The following is a 17,537-nucleotide window of genomic DNA, read 5'->3' as shown; positions in this document are numbered from 1 at the left end:
TTTGCAGGTTACTTTTGGAGCGATGACTTTTTTTTGTCCTTCAGGGATGTCATAAAATTTCCAGATGAAATGGGTTTTTTTCTTCTGCTGAGGAGGGTCCTCATCTAAAAATCCGTCTGAATCACTGCTGGATGACTTTCTTGCAGCCATTGCTGTAGATCAGAAAAGTAGGAGATGAACAAAGTACACAGAACAGCTCTTGCTCTCTCCAAGTACAAAGCAATAGTGAGAGAAATGGGTGGGTTTCACACAATTTGGAGAAAAAAAAGTTCTGAACCAATGAAAAGTGTTATTTTAAAGTCACATGGTTTGACGCGCTTACGCTACGCGCCCTGGGGCGCGTCCCGGGGCGTGTTTCGTAAGCGCATCAGGGCGTTTATGTTGCGCGATCGTATGCGCTTCCGGGTGCGCTTACGCGGTGCGTCGTAAGACGCATCTCGCGGCTACGCGATACGTGTCTTATGACGCAAGGCGTGGCGGCTACGCAATACGTCACGATGTTGTTTTCATTCGCGGCAATAGCGCTATCGGGACGCTCATCAGTACGCGCCCCGGGGCGCGCCGCAAGATTGCGCTTACCCGTGCGTTCACCGGTCCGCGCCCCGGGAGCGCACCAAAAAGAATAAAAAAAAAAAATGACATAATTATACAATATAAAATTCGATTTAAAATGTATTATTTTTTAAAACTATAAAGATTTGCTATTAAAAAACCTATGAAATTCACTGAAAAAACCATAGGTTATAGACCATATATAGTTAGGAATTAGCATTTACAAAACCTTGAAAATTCACTGAAAAAACCATAGGTTATAGACCATATATAGTTAGGAATTAGCATTTACAAAACCTTATTTTACTCACACAAAACCATTGAAATTCCATATATAGTTAGTTGCACTAACTATATATCGCGCACCCGCAATCCACTGCTGATGATGTCACATATTACATCATTCATGACATGGTCAGTGACATCACTGATGACATCACTGATGACATCTCAAATGACATCACTGATGACATCACTGATGACAACATCCAGTGACTGTATGTTTCTGTAAAGTTAAAATATGTCTTACATATTGAAGAATGAGTGGATGTATAAGTGTCTGGATGAAGGATTTAGTAGGTGCATGACTGACTGTATAAGTGACTGATTAAATGTGTCTCACTGAGTGCATGGGTTAGTGACTAAACTGTTTTAAATTGTGCATCATTGTGTCTGTTGTTTTGTAATCTGATGCATGTGTTGATCATTAGCTATATGACTAACTATATGGGTTATTGATTAGTTGCCCAAGTATTTGTATGGGAGACTGAGTGTGTGTGTGGGTGTCTGGGAGGTGTATGACTCTGTGCATAGATGTGTGAGCAGTTGATTCACTAGATGTATGGGTTCAAAAGTGCATGTGGAAACAGCTGTATGGGCGGTTGACTGTGTGCATGAGTGTATTGGTGAGTGAATGGATATCTCAGTGCTACATGTCAAAGTAAGTACATATGTAAAACACAGTACATGTGATAGTTGACATATATAAATAACTGTGCATAAGAGCCAGTGAATGTGTGAGTGGCTGTATGGATTATTGTGAACTTGTATCAGGGATTGTATAACAGAGTAAATATGTGTTATTATATGTTCCAATAAGTAAGGTGTGTATAACTATATAGTTGAGGAAATGGAGGTGTGATTGATTCTTTGCAAGACTGACTAGGTGTGTGAGTAACTCCATGGATGAGTGACAGTCTGTGAGTGTCTGTTTACACTGAGTGTATCTAAGGTTATATTAGAGTCTGAAGAGGTTCATCGTATCATCACATGAATGATGTCATCAGTGATGTGATCAGTAATGTCAAATGAGATGTCATCAGTGATGTCATTTGAGATGTCATCAGTGATGTCATCAGTGATGTCACTGACCATGTCATGAATGATGTAATATGTGACATCATCAGCAGTGGATTGCGGGTGCGCGAAATATAGTTAGTGCAACTAACTATATAGGAGCAATTTCAATGGTTTTGTATGAGTGAAATGTCCAGCTAACTATAACACCCCTAAAACTTATAGTTTTTTGAGTGAATTTTAACTTTTTTTAAATGCTAATTCCTAACTATATAAGGCCTGAAACCTATGTTTTTTTCAGTGAATTTCAAAGGCTTTTTAAATGCTAATTCCTAACTATATAAGGCCTGAAACCTATGGTTTTTTCAGGCAAGGTTTTTAAATGCTAATTCCTAACTATATAAGGCCTGAAACCTATGGTTTTTTCAGTGAATTTGCAAGGTTTTTTAAATGCTAATTCCTAACTATATAAGGCCTGAAACCTATGTTTTTTTCAGTGAATTTCAAAGGTTTTTTTAATGCTAATTCCTAACTATATAAGACCTGAAAGCCCACCAGGAATCTCCAATATGCGCCAGGGGACTGCATTGCAGAGAGGTGTAATGAAGCCACGCCCCTTTTACACCTCTCTGCAATGCAGCCCCCGTGCATGTTTGAAGAGGGGGAACTAATTCCCCTTGCATACTGGGGGCCCCTGGGGGCCAACTAGCCCACCTGGAACCTCCAGTATGCGCCAGGGGGCTGCATTGCAGAGGTGTAATGAGGCTATGCCCCTTGTTACACCTCTCTGCAACGCAGCCCCCTTGCGCGTTTGCAGAGGGGGAACTAATTCCCCATGCATACTGGGGGTCCCTGGGGGCCAACTAGCCCACCAGGAGCCTCCAGTATGCGCCAGGGGGCTGCATTGCAGAGAGGTGTAATGAGGCCACAACCTTTTTTACACCTCTCTGCAACGTAGCCCCCGTGCATGTTTGAAGAGGGGGAACTAATTCCCCTTGCATACTGGGGGTCCCTGGGGGCCAACTAGCCCACCTGGAACCTCCAGTATGCGCCAGGGGGCTGCATTGCACAGAGGTGTAATGAGGCTATGTCCCTTTTTACACCTCTCTGCAACACAGGACACTGGCGCGTTTGCAGAGGGGGGACTAATTCCCCTTGCATACTGGGGGTCTCTGGGTCATATCTGCCCAAACACCGATATTCCTAGCTATTGAAAATGGCTTTTCTTGAGAAACATTTGGATTTCGATTATCATGTCCTATACTTTGGAATTTTTGAAAGACTGACTTTGAGGATGCTATAAATTACTCAAGTCTGCCCGAATTGAGTGGGTAAAATTGATACCTAGTCACTTTGTATAAGAATGTACTTACGTCTCGTCTAACATTTGGAAGAAATATCTTGTTATATGACAACAGGATACCGACATAACTTGAAGGAAATAAGAACGCCCTGAAGAAGTTCTGTTGTACAGAACGAAACGCGTCGGCTGGCTGTGGTACATAAACTTAAGGAAAATAAAAGCATTTCAATATACACCAAGATTCAGCGCTTCAATAAGGACTCTAAGTGATATGATTTGATTGGACTTATTGCGCAAGTGGTGCTGTGCCAAACTTTGGAATATTCTCCACTACTCTCTACTACTTACTCTCTACTACTCCACTACTCTCTACTACTCATTCTCTACTACTCTACTACTCTCTACTACTCTCTCTCTACTACTCACTCCCTGCTACTCACTATCTACTACTCTCAACTACTCACTCTCTACTACTCTCTACTCTCTACTACTCACTCTTTACTACTCACTCTCAACTACTCTCTACTACTCACTCTCTACTTCTCACTCTCTACTACTCACTCTCTACTACTCTCTCTACTACTCTCTACTACTCACTCTCTACTACTCTCTACTACTCACTCTACTACTCACTCTCGACTACTCTCTACTACTCACTCTCTACTACTCTCTACTACTCTACTACTCACTCTCTACTACTCTCTACTATTATCTCTCTCTGCTTCTCACTCTGTACTGCTCTCTACTACTCACTCTCTACTACTCACTCTCTACTACTCTCTACTACTCACTCTTTACTACTCTCTATTACTCACTCTCTACTGCTCTCTACTACTCACTCTACTACTTACTCTCTACTACTCACTCTCTACTACTCACTCTCTACTACTCTCTACTACTCACTCTACTATTCACTCAACTACTCTCTACTACTCACTCTCTGCTACTCTCTCTACTGCTCTCTACTACTCTCTACTACTCACTCTCTACTCTCTATTACTCACTCTCTACTCTCTACCTCTCTACCTCTCTCTACTTCTCTCTCTACTAGTCTCTACCTCTCTACCTCTACCTCCCTACCTCTACCTCTCTACCTCTACACCTCTACCTCTCTACCTCTCTCTACATGCACACATATACATATATATATATATGCATATATATGCATATGCATTTATATATATGTATGTGTGTATATATACATACATATATAAACATATATAATCTGCATATCTATATAAATACAAATATAAATGCATGCATACATATATGCATACATATGCATGTTATTTACATGAAAGTTTTAAAAACACTAATAAAAGCAAAGCTAAAAAGCCACCTCATTACAAACAGAATTGCTTTAACTTAAACGAGGGCGAGATCTACTGCATTTTCAATGCTTGTTTACTTTGGTTCCATCAAGAAGGCATTCAGATGTGTCATAAATTCTGAATGTTAGCACTCTAGTTGCTCATTAGATCACGATGAGATGTGTGGTTAGGCTCCGCCCAGATATATACATTTTTTTAAAGTTAATTTTCATAAAAACCACTGGAGCAATTTTCACCAAATATAGAAAAGGCACTTCTGCATACCAGCCCCTACAATTTTGCAAAGTTTGGTGTAATTCCATTCAGCAGTTCGGGCTGTAGCCTTGTCTATTCGTCCTATGGAAATTAACATGGGGAAAACACGTTTTGGGACCCCTCTTTTTTCTCGGCCCCCGCATGACGAATCCCCCCCAAAACTTCCTGGGAAGAAGCGGAGCGGAGCTGGCCTAAATTTTGGAAAATTACACGCAAGTTCCTCAACCGGCGCCAAAGTTATTCCCAATAGAATGTTGCAGATTTCCTATGGTAGCTAGGTCCTAACTATATATACCTACTGGCTATCGCCAGTAGGTAATATAAGTGTATATATATATATATGCCTGAAAGGGTTTTGTTTTGATATATATATATATATATAAAACGATTCTAAATCCCCAAACTATTGAACCTTCAGACCTGTCTCTCTTATATAACTAACAACCAAAACTATCTAACACCCCAAACTATTGAACCTTCAAACCTGCCTCTCTTATATAACTAACAACCAAAACTATTTAAATCCCACAACTGACCTTCAAACCTGCCTCTCTTATATAACTAACAACCAAAACTATCTAAATCCCCAAACTATTGAACCTTCAAACCTGCCTCTCTTACATAACTAACAATCAAAACTATCTAAATCCCCAAACACACACAGTTTCGAGTAGAAATGCGCGCACACAAACACGTGCATGGATGCAAACACACAAACAGTCCACACTGTCACTCTTGTCGTCTAATAAACCCACTGACACACAACCATACTCAGACAGTCTGAAGGAGAGGATTGTACTCACCTCCACGGGGTAGGCTGTGGTGGGGACGTAGCGAATAACGAAGCCACATCTGCGTCTGTGGGACGTGTTCGGTTCACTGGCGTGGACTGTCAGCCCGTCGTGGATCTTAGGAGAGAAATGTAGGATATGAGCCGTGCTTATCTGCCAAAAATGTAAGTGCCAGGGCCCAATGTGTTACTCACTGGTCCACTGCAGCTGGCACTGCCCGCGTTACTTTTTTACCTTTAAGTTTTGTCATTTTTTTAAAGCTATATTAAATCATTTAGTTCTCTGCTAATGAAAGTTAGTTAAAAATACACACACACTGCCACCATGTGGTGGTTTCTCAGACATATGTGCCTTTGTTTACAGAAAAGCACCGGAAAACACAGGCACAAATTAAGCACTGGATATGGGACAGAGAAAAGAGAGGCAGCGCCCTGAGGTGCACCTCAAGGGGAAACCGAGTACATAGTCCTGAGGCACCCCAAGGAAAGTGAGTGCACAGCGCTGGTGCACCCCCAATGGGAGAGCAGTGAGTACACAGTGCTGGTGCACCCCAGGGGGAGCTGTAAGTACACAGTTCTGGTGCACCCCCAGGGGGAGCTGTGAGTACACAGTGTTGGTGCACCCCCAAGGGGAGCTGTGAGTACACAGTGTTGGTGCACCCCCAGGGGGAGCTGTGAGTACACAGTGTTGGTGTACCCCCAAGGGGAGCTGTGAGTACACAGTGCGGGTGCATGCCCAAGGGGAACCGTGAGTACACAGTGTGGGTGCACCCTAAGGAAAGCTGTGAGTGCACAGCGCTGGTGCACCTCGGGGGAGCTGTGAGTACACAGTGTTGGTGCACCCCCAAGGGGAGCTGTGAGTACACAGTGCTGGTGCACCCGAGGGGGAGCTGTGAGTACACAGTGGTGGTGCACCTCCGGGGGAGCTGTGAGTACACAGTGCGGGTGCATGCCTAGGGGGAGTTGTGAGTACACAGTGCGGGTGCATGCCCAGGGGGAGCTGTGAGTACACAGTGTTGGTGCACCCCGGGGAGCTGTGAGTACAGAGTACACAGAGCTGACACACCATCAAAGGAAGCTGTGAGTACAGAGGTTGGGGCACCCCCGAGGGGAGCTTTGAGTACACCGTGTGGGTGCACCTCTAGGGTAAGCTGTGAGTACACAGTGCTGGCCTACCCTCAAAGGAAGCTCTGAGTACACAGTGCTGGAGCACCCAAACGTGGAGCTGTGAGTACACAGTGCTGGTGCACTCAAACGAGGAGCTGTGAGTACACAGTGCTGGTGCACTCAAACGAGGAGCTGTGAGTACACCGTGTGGGTGCACCTCTAGGGTAAGCTGCGAGTACACAGTGCTGGTGCATGCCCAGGGAAGCTCTGAGTACACAGTGTGGGTGCACCCGGGGGAGCTGTCAGTACAGAGTACACAGAGTTTTTTTTTTTTTTTAAAACCTTTATTGGTATTAAAAGCAGTTACAGTCGTGGGCCTACAACCCTGACGGCCGGCCATTACGTAAGAAGTGTATAAAGCAATCAATCATGTCATAGGAACGCAACAATACGCACCCAAAACGCCCCAATGCAACACAGGACAGTGCTTGTAACAGGATAATACCAGGATTAAAGAGGTTTCTTTTATAATTATAAAAAGAAAAGGATCTGGTGTCACACAATCGAGCAGTAGTAGAGCAGATGGTTAACAGAAACAGGATATTAACAAGCAGGATAGGCGTAGGCAGGACGTTGGCGCTAACGCGCAGTAATCAGGATAAACAATAAGCAAACAATTCACCCACCAGTACAGTATGAGCCCGCTATAACGTAAAGCTTCAGAAAGACATCCACCCTCGTAAGTCGAGCCTATAGAACATACATAGAACAACCTATTACTCGAGTCCCAGAAAAAGAAGAAGAAAGTAAAGGACAGCCGAGAGAAACAAAGGAGAAAAAAGAGGCCCTAGAAACAGAAAAGGTGAAAAACAAGAATACCCTTCCCCAATCCCCGCACCCCTGCCTACGGCTACGGCCTCCCCCTTAGCAGTGTGCCTGTCGCCCCGTGAAGAACCCGAAATATAGAAGAGAGAGAAAGTGGAAAGGAAAAGAATATAACGAGGGGTCTCCAGTCTAGGTCCCCCCCCCCAGTGCTCAGCTTGCAATTATAGCGGCGCTAATGCAAAATTTCCAGGACACCGACCAAGATAGAACAGCGATTACCACATCAATCCACCCAGTCACCCACCCTCTTCGAAGGCCCCTCCCCGTCAAAAAGCAAAGAGAACGACCACCATCTTGGGATCCAGACCCACCCAGCCATAATCTAAGGCGCGGCACAGTCAATACGGATGTAAAGGCAATCAATCAGAGTGGCAACAGTACTAAAGACAATATGTCCAGGGGAGCAATAAACAGTGTACCACACGAGGACTCAACACACTCCAAGGCTATTCACAACCCACAACCAGTCCCCGAGCAGCAAAATTAGGTCCAGGTTCAGAAATTGTCAGCAGGTCATTTGGCTACGTTACATGACGACATCAGCCATCGGAAAAAGGGAGGGTGCAACAGTTGAAACTCCACAGCATTACTTCCGATGGAATGTCCGACCTCCCCTTGAATCCGTGGGTCAGGCACCATTGCGACAAGTCACTTCGAAACGACCAAAAAATCCCACGCACATATTCCCACTTATCCAAAACAGGCAGGGTCGTGTAGAGACATCCATTCAGGCCTTACCAGAAATGCGCAGAGAGAGTCACCAAACCAAAGTCACATGAAAAAGCGCCGGGAGCAGGCTCTCTCACATTTCCACGCGTGCCAGGGTCTGATCACCTTATAAACCCAATCCATACTGTACGTTACCAATACACAGGGGGGGGGGCATCCGATCCGCGCGCTCTGGTTGAGGTGTGCGTCGCAATCCCTACGGATGGGTGCTGCTCCCCGGGATGATGATTCCAAGCGGGGTCCATTTCAGAAGTGCCGCCGGGGCTCACATCAAGCCGCCATCTTAGGTGTCGTCCGAGCGTCTCCCCGGTCGCACACGATGAGGCAGCCACCTCCACTCCCCCACCGCTGATCTGATCCATGCCCCCCAATGCCCACAGGCAATGCCAAAGCAGCGTATAACAACTTGTTCCGATCCCCAGGAGTGTAAGGGACAGATAGCTGCAAGCGAGTCACTCGAGCAACATCAGGGGGGAGAAAGAGCGGCTTTGCATGTTCTTATTCCGCAGGGCAGCAATCAAAAAGGGGGGGTGGAGGGGGCCCTCCATTCATCTTTGGGAAACAACTCGCAGCAGCGAAAGTCGGGGGCGCGTCCAGAGCGGGTTAGGATGCCTCGGCGGGTGACCGGCATGCTCTGGGTCCCTCCGGCCGCTGCAATCACACTCGCTCCAGCAACAACAGCACGCGAGGACCAGGCTGCGGGACTCGCGCAGGCCACCCCGGCCGGGGGGGCATATCTCCGTCGTCTGAGCTCGGAGAGCCTCCGAGGTCACTCTCAGCGGGTCGGGTCCCCTTCCGTCATCCAAGAAAGTGTCGGCAGCGCCGCCTCGACGACCGGAACCCACAGTAGGGGGAGAAGGTCGACGGAGCAGGGAGCCAGGTCGACCATCTTGGTCGCCGACCTGGCTCCGCCCCAGAGTACACAGAGTTGACGCACCATCAAAGGAAGCTGTGAGTACACAGGTTGGTGCACCCCTGTGGGGAGCTTTGAGTACACCGTGTGGGTGCACCTCTAGGGTAAGCTGTGAGTTCACAGTGCTGACATACCCTCAAATGAAGCTGTGAGTACACAGTTCTGGTGCACCCAAACGAGGAGCTGTGAGTACACAGTGCTGGTGCACTCAAACGAGGAGCTGTGAGTACACAGTGCTGGTGCACTCAAACGAGGAGCTGTGAGTACACTGTGTGGGTGCACCTCTAGGGTAAGCTGCGAGTACACAGTGCTGGTGCATGGCCAGGGGGAGCTCTGAGTACACAGTGTGGGTGCACCCGGGGGAGCTGTGAGTACAGAGTACAGAGAGTTGACGCACCCTCAAAGAAAGCTGTGAGTACACAGGTTGGTGCACTGTCATGGGGAGCTGTGAGAAAACAGTGCTGGCGCGCCCTCAAAGGAAGCTGTAAGTACAGGGAGGTACAGTACATGGGCACCCTTAAGGGGGCTAGTGAGTACACAGTACATGGGCACCCTTAAGGGGGGGGGTAGTGAGTAGACAGTTCTGGGGCACCTTTAAGGGGGGGTAGTGAGTACACAGTTCTGGGGCTCCTTTAAGGGGGGCTGTAAGTACACAGTTCTGGGGCACTTTTAAGGGAGGTTGTGAGTACACAGTAATGGAGACAAAAGGCTCATTATGGGAAGGGCGGTGCCATAATTGATGGATGTCTTGGCCCCGCCCACTTCCCGGCTGCCTCATTTATAAGTGGAGGAATCACTGGTCTGCCTGACACCCACAATGCACCGGGCTCGAGTATCATGGCTTTTCATGTTACTTCGTAACGTTGCAGTAACCCCTTGCTTGTTTGCCTGTCCAGGAAACGACAGAGCGCTGTGAACTCACCGACATCTGCCCAGCCTGAAGAGGACACTCCACCGCCTTCTCTGCATCCACCAGGTGCCGCGGAATCTCCTGATTGGTGGACAGCATGTTCCCAGGGGTCATTGCTGTGCGGTGCTCCAGGACACCTTGATTGTGACTTCCTGCAAAAGAAAGGGGGATTGGAGTTAGGGGGGCACTGATTTCTGGCCTGGGTACTCATGCAGTCCCCGCCTCTGACTAAAATGAGGTGTCAGCACGGGCCACACCCACAATAATTATACACACATTTACCTTTAATTATCATGCGTGGAAAAGGCATCTGCGTGGTAAAGGATGCGTGGAAAAGACTGTGTGGTAAAGGCATCTGCGTGGTAAAGGATGCGTGGAAAAGACTGTGTGGAAAAGACTGTGTGGTAAAGGCATCTGGGTGGTAAAGGAAGCGCGGTAAAGGCATGCGTGGAAAAGACTGCATGGTAAAGGCATCTGGGTGGTAAAGGAAGCGCGGTAAAGGCATGCGTGGAAAAGACTGTGTGGTAAAGGCATCTGGGTGGTAAAGGAAGCGTGGTAAAGGATGCGTGGAAAAGACTGCGTGGTAAAGTCATCTGCATGGTAATGGCATGCATGGAAAAGACGCGTGGTAAAGGCATCTGTGTGGAAAAGACGCGTGGTAAAGGCATCTGGGTGGTAAAGGAAGCGCGGTAAAGGCATGCGTGGAAAAGACTGTGTGGTAAAGGCATCTGGGTGGTAAAGGAAGCGTGGTAAAGGATGCGTGGAAAAGACTGCGTGGTAAAGTCATCTGCATGGTAATGGCATGCATGGAAAAGACGTGTGGTAAAGGCATCTGTGTGGAAAAGACGCGTGGTAAAGGCATCTGCGTGGTAAAGGATGCGTGGAAAAGACTGTGTGGTAAAGGCATCTGCCTGGTAAAGGAAGCGCGGTAAAGGCATGCATGGAAAAGACTGCGTGGTAAAGGCATCTGTGTGGTAAAGGAAGCGCGGTAAAGGCATGCATGGAAAAGACTGCGTGGTAAAGGCATCTGCATGGAAAAGACGCGTGGTAAAGGCATCTGCATGGAAAAGACGCGTGGTAAAGGCATCTGCCTGGTAAAGGAAGCGCGGTAAAGGCATGCGTGGAAAAGACTGCGTGGTAAAGGCATCTGCATGGAAAAGACGCGTGGTAAAGGCATCTGCATGGTAAGGGCATGCATGGAAAAGACTGCGTGGTAAAGGAAGCGTGGTAAAGGCATGCATGGAAAAGACGCGTGGTAAAGGCATTTGCGTGGTAAAGGGAGCGTGGTAAAGGCATGCATGGAAAAGACGCGTGGTAAAGGCATTTGCATGGTAAAGGAAGCGTGGCAAAGGCTTGCATGGAAAAGACGCGCGGTAAAGCCGCAGTAGCGCCGGGAAACCTCCGGGTAGCTGAGAGCTCTACAAACTTAAATATAATAACAATAATAATAATAAAGAATGTTTTTCATCTAACAGAGGATTGCGGCTTCAAAATAAAGAGAGAGCCATCTCTGAACACTAGAACCCCCCGCGAGGACCCCGGGGATCTTTCATCGAGGCCTCACCAGCCCCCAGGAGTATAGCCTCTGACACTAATCTGGGTGAAGATTGTAGGGTCATACTAGAGCCCTGTCTGACCAACCCTGTCCAATATCACTCTTTCAAGGCAGTGGTGCCCGTGTTTACAGGCAAAGACATCTCTGCCTGTGGAACCATAAGCAGCGTCCCTCTGTTAGGACCTCGTGTCCCCCGCTCCAGCTGTACAGTAAAGCATGGGTCAGGGTTTGATTGGCTTTGAAAAAAGTTGGCCCGGGCACCCTGAAAAAAGTGCCCCACATTTGCGGATTGCGGGGAAGATTTACAAGGACTGGCGCATCCCTGCAGATTAGCAGGGATGCGCCAGTAACGATGCGACACGCAATTCTATCCTTGCGCCACCAAGGATGCGTCGCATTTACAATGATTTTTAGTTGAAATCATTGTGTTATCTTGTGTTTAGCAGTCTGGACTCTTTCTTAGATATATCAAAGGAGGAAATAACCTATACCTTGAATATCTAATTAATACTTTTGTATGTACCCTATTTTATAATAATGTTTTCTTCTTTTTTATAAAAAGATTCTTTGTCTTGAAAACAAATAATAATCTTCAGACAATATAAAATCCTGGTCTTCACATTTATTTACTGTGTTAGTGTGGTAACACTGTATTTATAGATATTATGTGACTCTTTGCCTAAAGTTAACGATTCACTACAGCTACTGATTAAGAACAGTTTTAGGAATCCTGATTTTCATAACAGGCCCCAACTACGCTGATAAATAATAATAGAACAAAATCCCTTGCTGGCCTTTTTTCTTATAACAAGTATTGCCCGAGCCCGCAAGGGTATATTGGGTTGCTCACCTTCATATTTTGTGCATTTACAATGCGGCACACCGTGGCGCAGGGATAGACAAATGCGTGTCGCATCTAATGGTGTAAGGTCGGTGCATGGCTGGAGTCATGTCGCAGGCGCGACGCAACTCCAGCATTGTTCAGGGACCGCCCATACCTAACGTGCTGCACCACTCCTTACGCCTGTTTCAAGCAGGCGTAAGGTTTCGTCGCAGCAGCCTCTGAAATATGACTCAGTGAAATCTTGTAGATTTCACAGCGTCACTTTTAGGAGGCTTTTTCCGACGGAACGCCCACCCAGCATAAATTAAACCTGACGCAGGTTTAATGTGGTGCAGGGCTTTACAACGTGAGGCATCTCCCTAGATGCGTCAGGTTGTAAATAAGGCGCAATGTGGCGCATGGTTTACGCCGCCGCTGTGTCACAGAAGAGACGCAACAGCGGCGTAAATGTGACGCAATTGGCTTGTAAATCTGCCCCGTCTTTTTTTAAAACATTGCTTCAGTGTTTTAAGTGTTATAAAAAGAAGTTGGGTGATTTCTATAAGAGAGGTGTGTTTTATCTTAACTTGACTAAGATGTAAAAAATGTGAATGTTGCTAGGACTCTGTGTTGCTGGATTAGTTTACACTGGTGACCCACACCTGAATATAAGTGAGGCCACCTCTGCTCAGCCCCCCTGCCCCTGCACAATCTGCATACATTAATGGGCGGGGCCAGCCAGAGACTGGGGGGCCGATTCACAGAACTAACTTAAGACAAAATCCTAAACTTACTACTTTTGGTATTCACAGAAGTTAGAATTTTGTCTTAAGTTTGTCTTAAGACAGTCTTAAGACAGACTTAAGACAGAATCCTAACTTAAGTCTGTCTTAAGTCTGTCTTAAGACAAACTTAAGACAAAATCCTAATTTCTGTGAATACCATAAGTAGTAAGTTTTGGATTTTGTCTTAAGTTAGTTCTGTGAATCGGGCCCTGGGAATGATACCTCCGCCCCCTTGGTAAAAGGGGGGTAACAGAGGTCCATCTGCCTCCGCAAAGGCTGCTCAGGCCCCCACTGGGCGGAGCAGCACAGACAGCCCATATCGGCCACCATGCTGCCCAAAAAAGCGGCCCACAGCTGCAACTCAGATACCAGCCCATCGCCCATTGCCCGAGTGCCCCCTTACCAATCCTACCCTGACACGGATCCCCCTGATCACACAGGGGCGCTCGTACATAGCAGCTTGGACTTGCTCCATCCAGAGATATAGTTGTGACCCACATGGTGCTGAGGGCGCCAGGACCTGTGTGGAGCACACGTTCTATCTCCAGACTTTCTGTACTAGGACAACATCCCTGTGTCAGGACAGCAGTGGACTCCGATAGAGAAGTAGACAATTTGTCAACACCACTGACTCAAGGCACAAGGGCTTCAACAATATTAGCCTGCTGCACCCCCTGCTTGCCTGGACTCTGACTCATTGTGAATGAATGCACCGTCTTCCGTTCTGTATAACTCTCTCCCACATCTCTATGTCACGACATTGAGGCTCCCTGGTTAACAGATGGGCTCCCCTGCTGTATAGCAATGTTCTAGATCCCTCTGTCACGACACTGGGGTTCACTGTAAATGGATGCAGCATCTTCCATTCTGTATAACTCTCTCCCACATCCCTATGTCATGACAAAGGGACTCTCTGGCAAAGAGGTGCATTATCTTCCCTTCTAGATAACTCTCTCCCACATCCCTATGTCATGACAACGGGACTCTCTGGAAAAGAGGTGCATTATCTTCCATTCTGTATAACTCTCTCCCACATCCCTGTGTCACGACATTGAGGCTCCTTGGTTAACAGATGGCCACCCCTGCTGTACAGTCATGTCCCACCTCCCTATGTCCCGACACTGCAGCTCATTGTAAAGGGGTGCACTGTGTCTTCCACTCTAGATAACTCTCTCCCACATCCCTATGTCACGACATTGAGGCTCCCTGGTTAACAGATGGCCTACCTCCCATGCTGTATAGCAATGTTCTAGATCCCTATGTCACGACACTGGGGCTTATTGTAAATGGATGCAGCATCTTCCATTCTATATAACTCTCTCCCACATCCCTAAGTCATGACAACGAGGCTCCCTGGTTAACAGATGGCCTTTCTCCCCTGCTCTATAGCCCTGTTCTAGATCCCTATGTCACGACACTGGGGCTCATTGTAAATGGATGCAGCATCTTCCATTCTATATAACTCTCTCCCACATCCCCATGTCATGACAATGGGACTCTCTGGCAAAGAGGTGCATTATCTTCCCTTCTAGATAACTCTCTCCCACATCCCTATGTCATGACATTGAGGCTCCTTGCTTAACAGATGGCCTTCCTCCCCTGCTGTATAGTCCTGTCCCAGATCCCTCTGTCACGACACTGGAGCTCAAGGTAAAGAGATGCCCTATCTATCTCCCATGCTGTGGAGCCCTGTCCTAGATTCCTATGTGATTACATTGGGGCTCACCAGTAGAGTATTAGCCCATCCCCCATTCTCAGCCAATCAGTGTTAAAGCTCCAGGCTGTTGTGATGCATGCATTGACTATCGGAGTTTATCCATACCTGGAATAACCTGCAGGACACCATTCTCTGCGTCTACGTCATCCAGGGCAAGCCACACTGAGGCCACCGGGCCCCCCTCGAAGCCCCAATACCTGGAAGTAAAAGGAGGAGGACGCTGTCAGCCAAACATCCACAAACCCCGGGGCATGAGGGCACAGGATAGCACATGAGGGCACAGGATGGCACATGATGGCACAGGATGGCACATGAGGGCATAGGATGGCACATGAGGGCACAGGATGGCACATGAGGGCACATCATAGCACATGAGGGCTCAGGATGACACATGAGGGCTCAGGGTGGCACAAACGGGCACAGGATGGCACATAGATGTATAGGATGGCACATGATGATATAGAATAACCCATGAGAGCACAGTATGGCACATGAGGGCACAGGATAGCACATGAGGGTACAGGATGGTACATGAGGGCACAGGATGGAACATGATGGTACAGGATAATACATGAGAGCACAGTATGGCACATTAGGGCACAGGATGGCATATGAGGGTACAGGATGGCTATTCATGACACCGGATGGCACATCAGGCATGGATGCGACATTTTGACACATGAGGGCACAGGATGGCATATGATGGCACAGAATGGCACAAGAGGACACACGATAGCACATTAGGGCAGAGGGTGACACATGAGGGCACAGGATAGCACATTATGGCATACAAAGGGCATAGGATAACTCATGAAGGGACAGGATGGCAGAAGATGACACAGAATGGTGCATGAGGGCATAATAAGCCACATGATGGCACATCAGGGCACAGGATGACACAGGGTGATATGTGTCTGGTAGTGCAGTCAGCCCTATGCCCTCATGAACTGCCTAGATGAAAGATGCTGTAATCTACGCTGTGTGTGCCCCCTGCACCGCCCTGTGTATTAAACACCACATGGTGCCCACCAGGTAGCCTGTTAATCAGACCTCACCAGGCTCAGGGGGCAGGAATGCCATCCTTTGGCCTTACCCTTGAAGTACAAACAGACACATCACCCCTGCTGAGCCCTCCCCTCCCCCACCCTGGAGCCTGCACCCCGCAGTCTGACTTACTTGATGTCCTGGTGCCAGGCCACGTAGGGGGCGCTGTTCCCTCGGTGGGGCACGTCGGAGGCCGGGTATTTACAGATGAATCTGGAGTCCAGCAGGACCACGTGGGGCCCCAGCACGGCGGTGATGGCCTGGAGGGTGTGCGGGTGGGTGGCAAGGCCCCGCACCCACGGCAGGCGCAGGTGGGCGTTGTGCAGGCTGTACTGGGCGTGCTCCTTCCCTGCAGGGTGAGAAAGCAAAAGACACACAGATGATGGACGGAATGCAAAGCAAATCAAACATTCACCCCCAGTCAAGAGGTCTGGGTTCAATCCATCGTTCTTTTGCTCACCTTGCCACCCCAGTTTAGACCCAGCCTGCAGGGGACACAAGGAGGGGGAGGTTAGTCTCTACACCGAGAGGCCTCTAAACCGAGGGGCTTATATATGGGAATGGTGGCACCGAGCAGCGCAGCAAAAAACATTCCTGCGCTGCCCTGCGCCACTGGAAAAGGGCAGGAACGTGCCGCATTTATCCAATACGGTGCATTGTTTTCCTTTCTCCCTGCGCTGGCACCGTTTCTGAAGCCTAGTGCCAATGCTGGCACCCTTGCACCATGGTGCAACACTGCCTGTGTTACAGGCAGGATTGTTTTAGTGCAGGAAGGGACACCTTTAAGCATATAAACAATCCATGGAGGCATTTTCCTCTTTCTAGGTGTGCTGCAGAATGCAGCAGACATGGAAACCTAAAAACAAGCAGAAATAAAGATATTTCTCCTCGTTACAGCCACCATACACAAGATACAAGCAACATAATGTAGATACAGCCACCATACACAAGATACAAGCAACATAAAGCAGATACAGCCACCAGACACAAGATACAAGCAACATAAATCAGATACAGCCACCAGACACAAGATACAAGCAACATAAAGCAGATACAGCAATTATACTCTTGACACAGCCACCATACACAAGATACAAGCAACATAAAGCAGATACAGCCATCAGGCACAAGATACAAGCAACATACATCAGACGCAGCAATTATACTCTTGATACAGCCACCATACACAAGATACAAGCAACATAAAGCAGATACAACCACCATACACAAGATACAAGCAACATAAAGCAGATACAGCCACCATACACAAGATACAAGCAACATAAAGCAGATACAGCCACCATACACAAGATACAAGCAACATAAAGCAGATACAGCTACCATACACACGATACAAGCAACATAAAGCAAATACAGCCACCAGACACAAGATACAAGCAACATAAATCAGATACAGCAAGTATACTCTTGACACAGCCACCATACACAAGATACAAGCAACATAAATCAGATACAGCCACCAGACACAAGATACAAGCAACATAAATCAGATACAGCAATTATACACTTGATACAGCCACC

At 47.5% G+C, this 17,537-nt stretch overlaps 1 protein-coding gene across 1 annotated transcript in view; it reads right to left on the bottom strand.

The window, feature by feature from the left end:
- Positions 1 to 15,611, bottom strand: part of LOC144799333 (phytanoyl-CoA dioxygenase domain-containing protein 1-like) — a 32,101-nt gene extending 16,490 nt beyond the window's left edge. The window contains exons 1-4 of the mRNA XM_078670581.1: positions 15,523 to 15,611; positions 15,057 to 15,148; positions 10,084 to 10,223; positions 5,541 to 5,645 (exon numbers count right to left, since the gene is read on the bottom strand). Coding sequence (XP_078526707.1) covers positions 5,541 to 5,645; positions 10,084 to 10,223; positions 15,057 to 15,148; positions 15,523 to 15,611 — 426 coding nt within the window. The remainder of the gene's footprint in view (positions 1 to 5,540; positions 5,646 to 10,083; positions 10,224 to 15,056; positions 15,149 to 15,522) is intronic.
- Between the last annotated feature and the right edge of the window lie 1,926 nt (positions 15,612 to 17,537).

Source organism: Lissotriton helveticus, chromosome 12, assembly GCF_964261635.1.
Source record: "Lissotriton helveticus chromosome 12, aLisHel1.1, whole genome shotgun sequence".
Taxonomy (NCBI): domain Eukaryota; kingdom Metazoa; phylum Chordata; class Amphibia; order Caudata; family Salamandridae; genus Lissotriton; species Lissotriton helveticus.
This window is presented reverse-complemented; position numbering and strand designations above follow the sequence as displayed.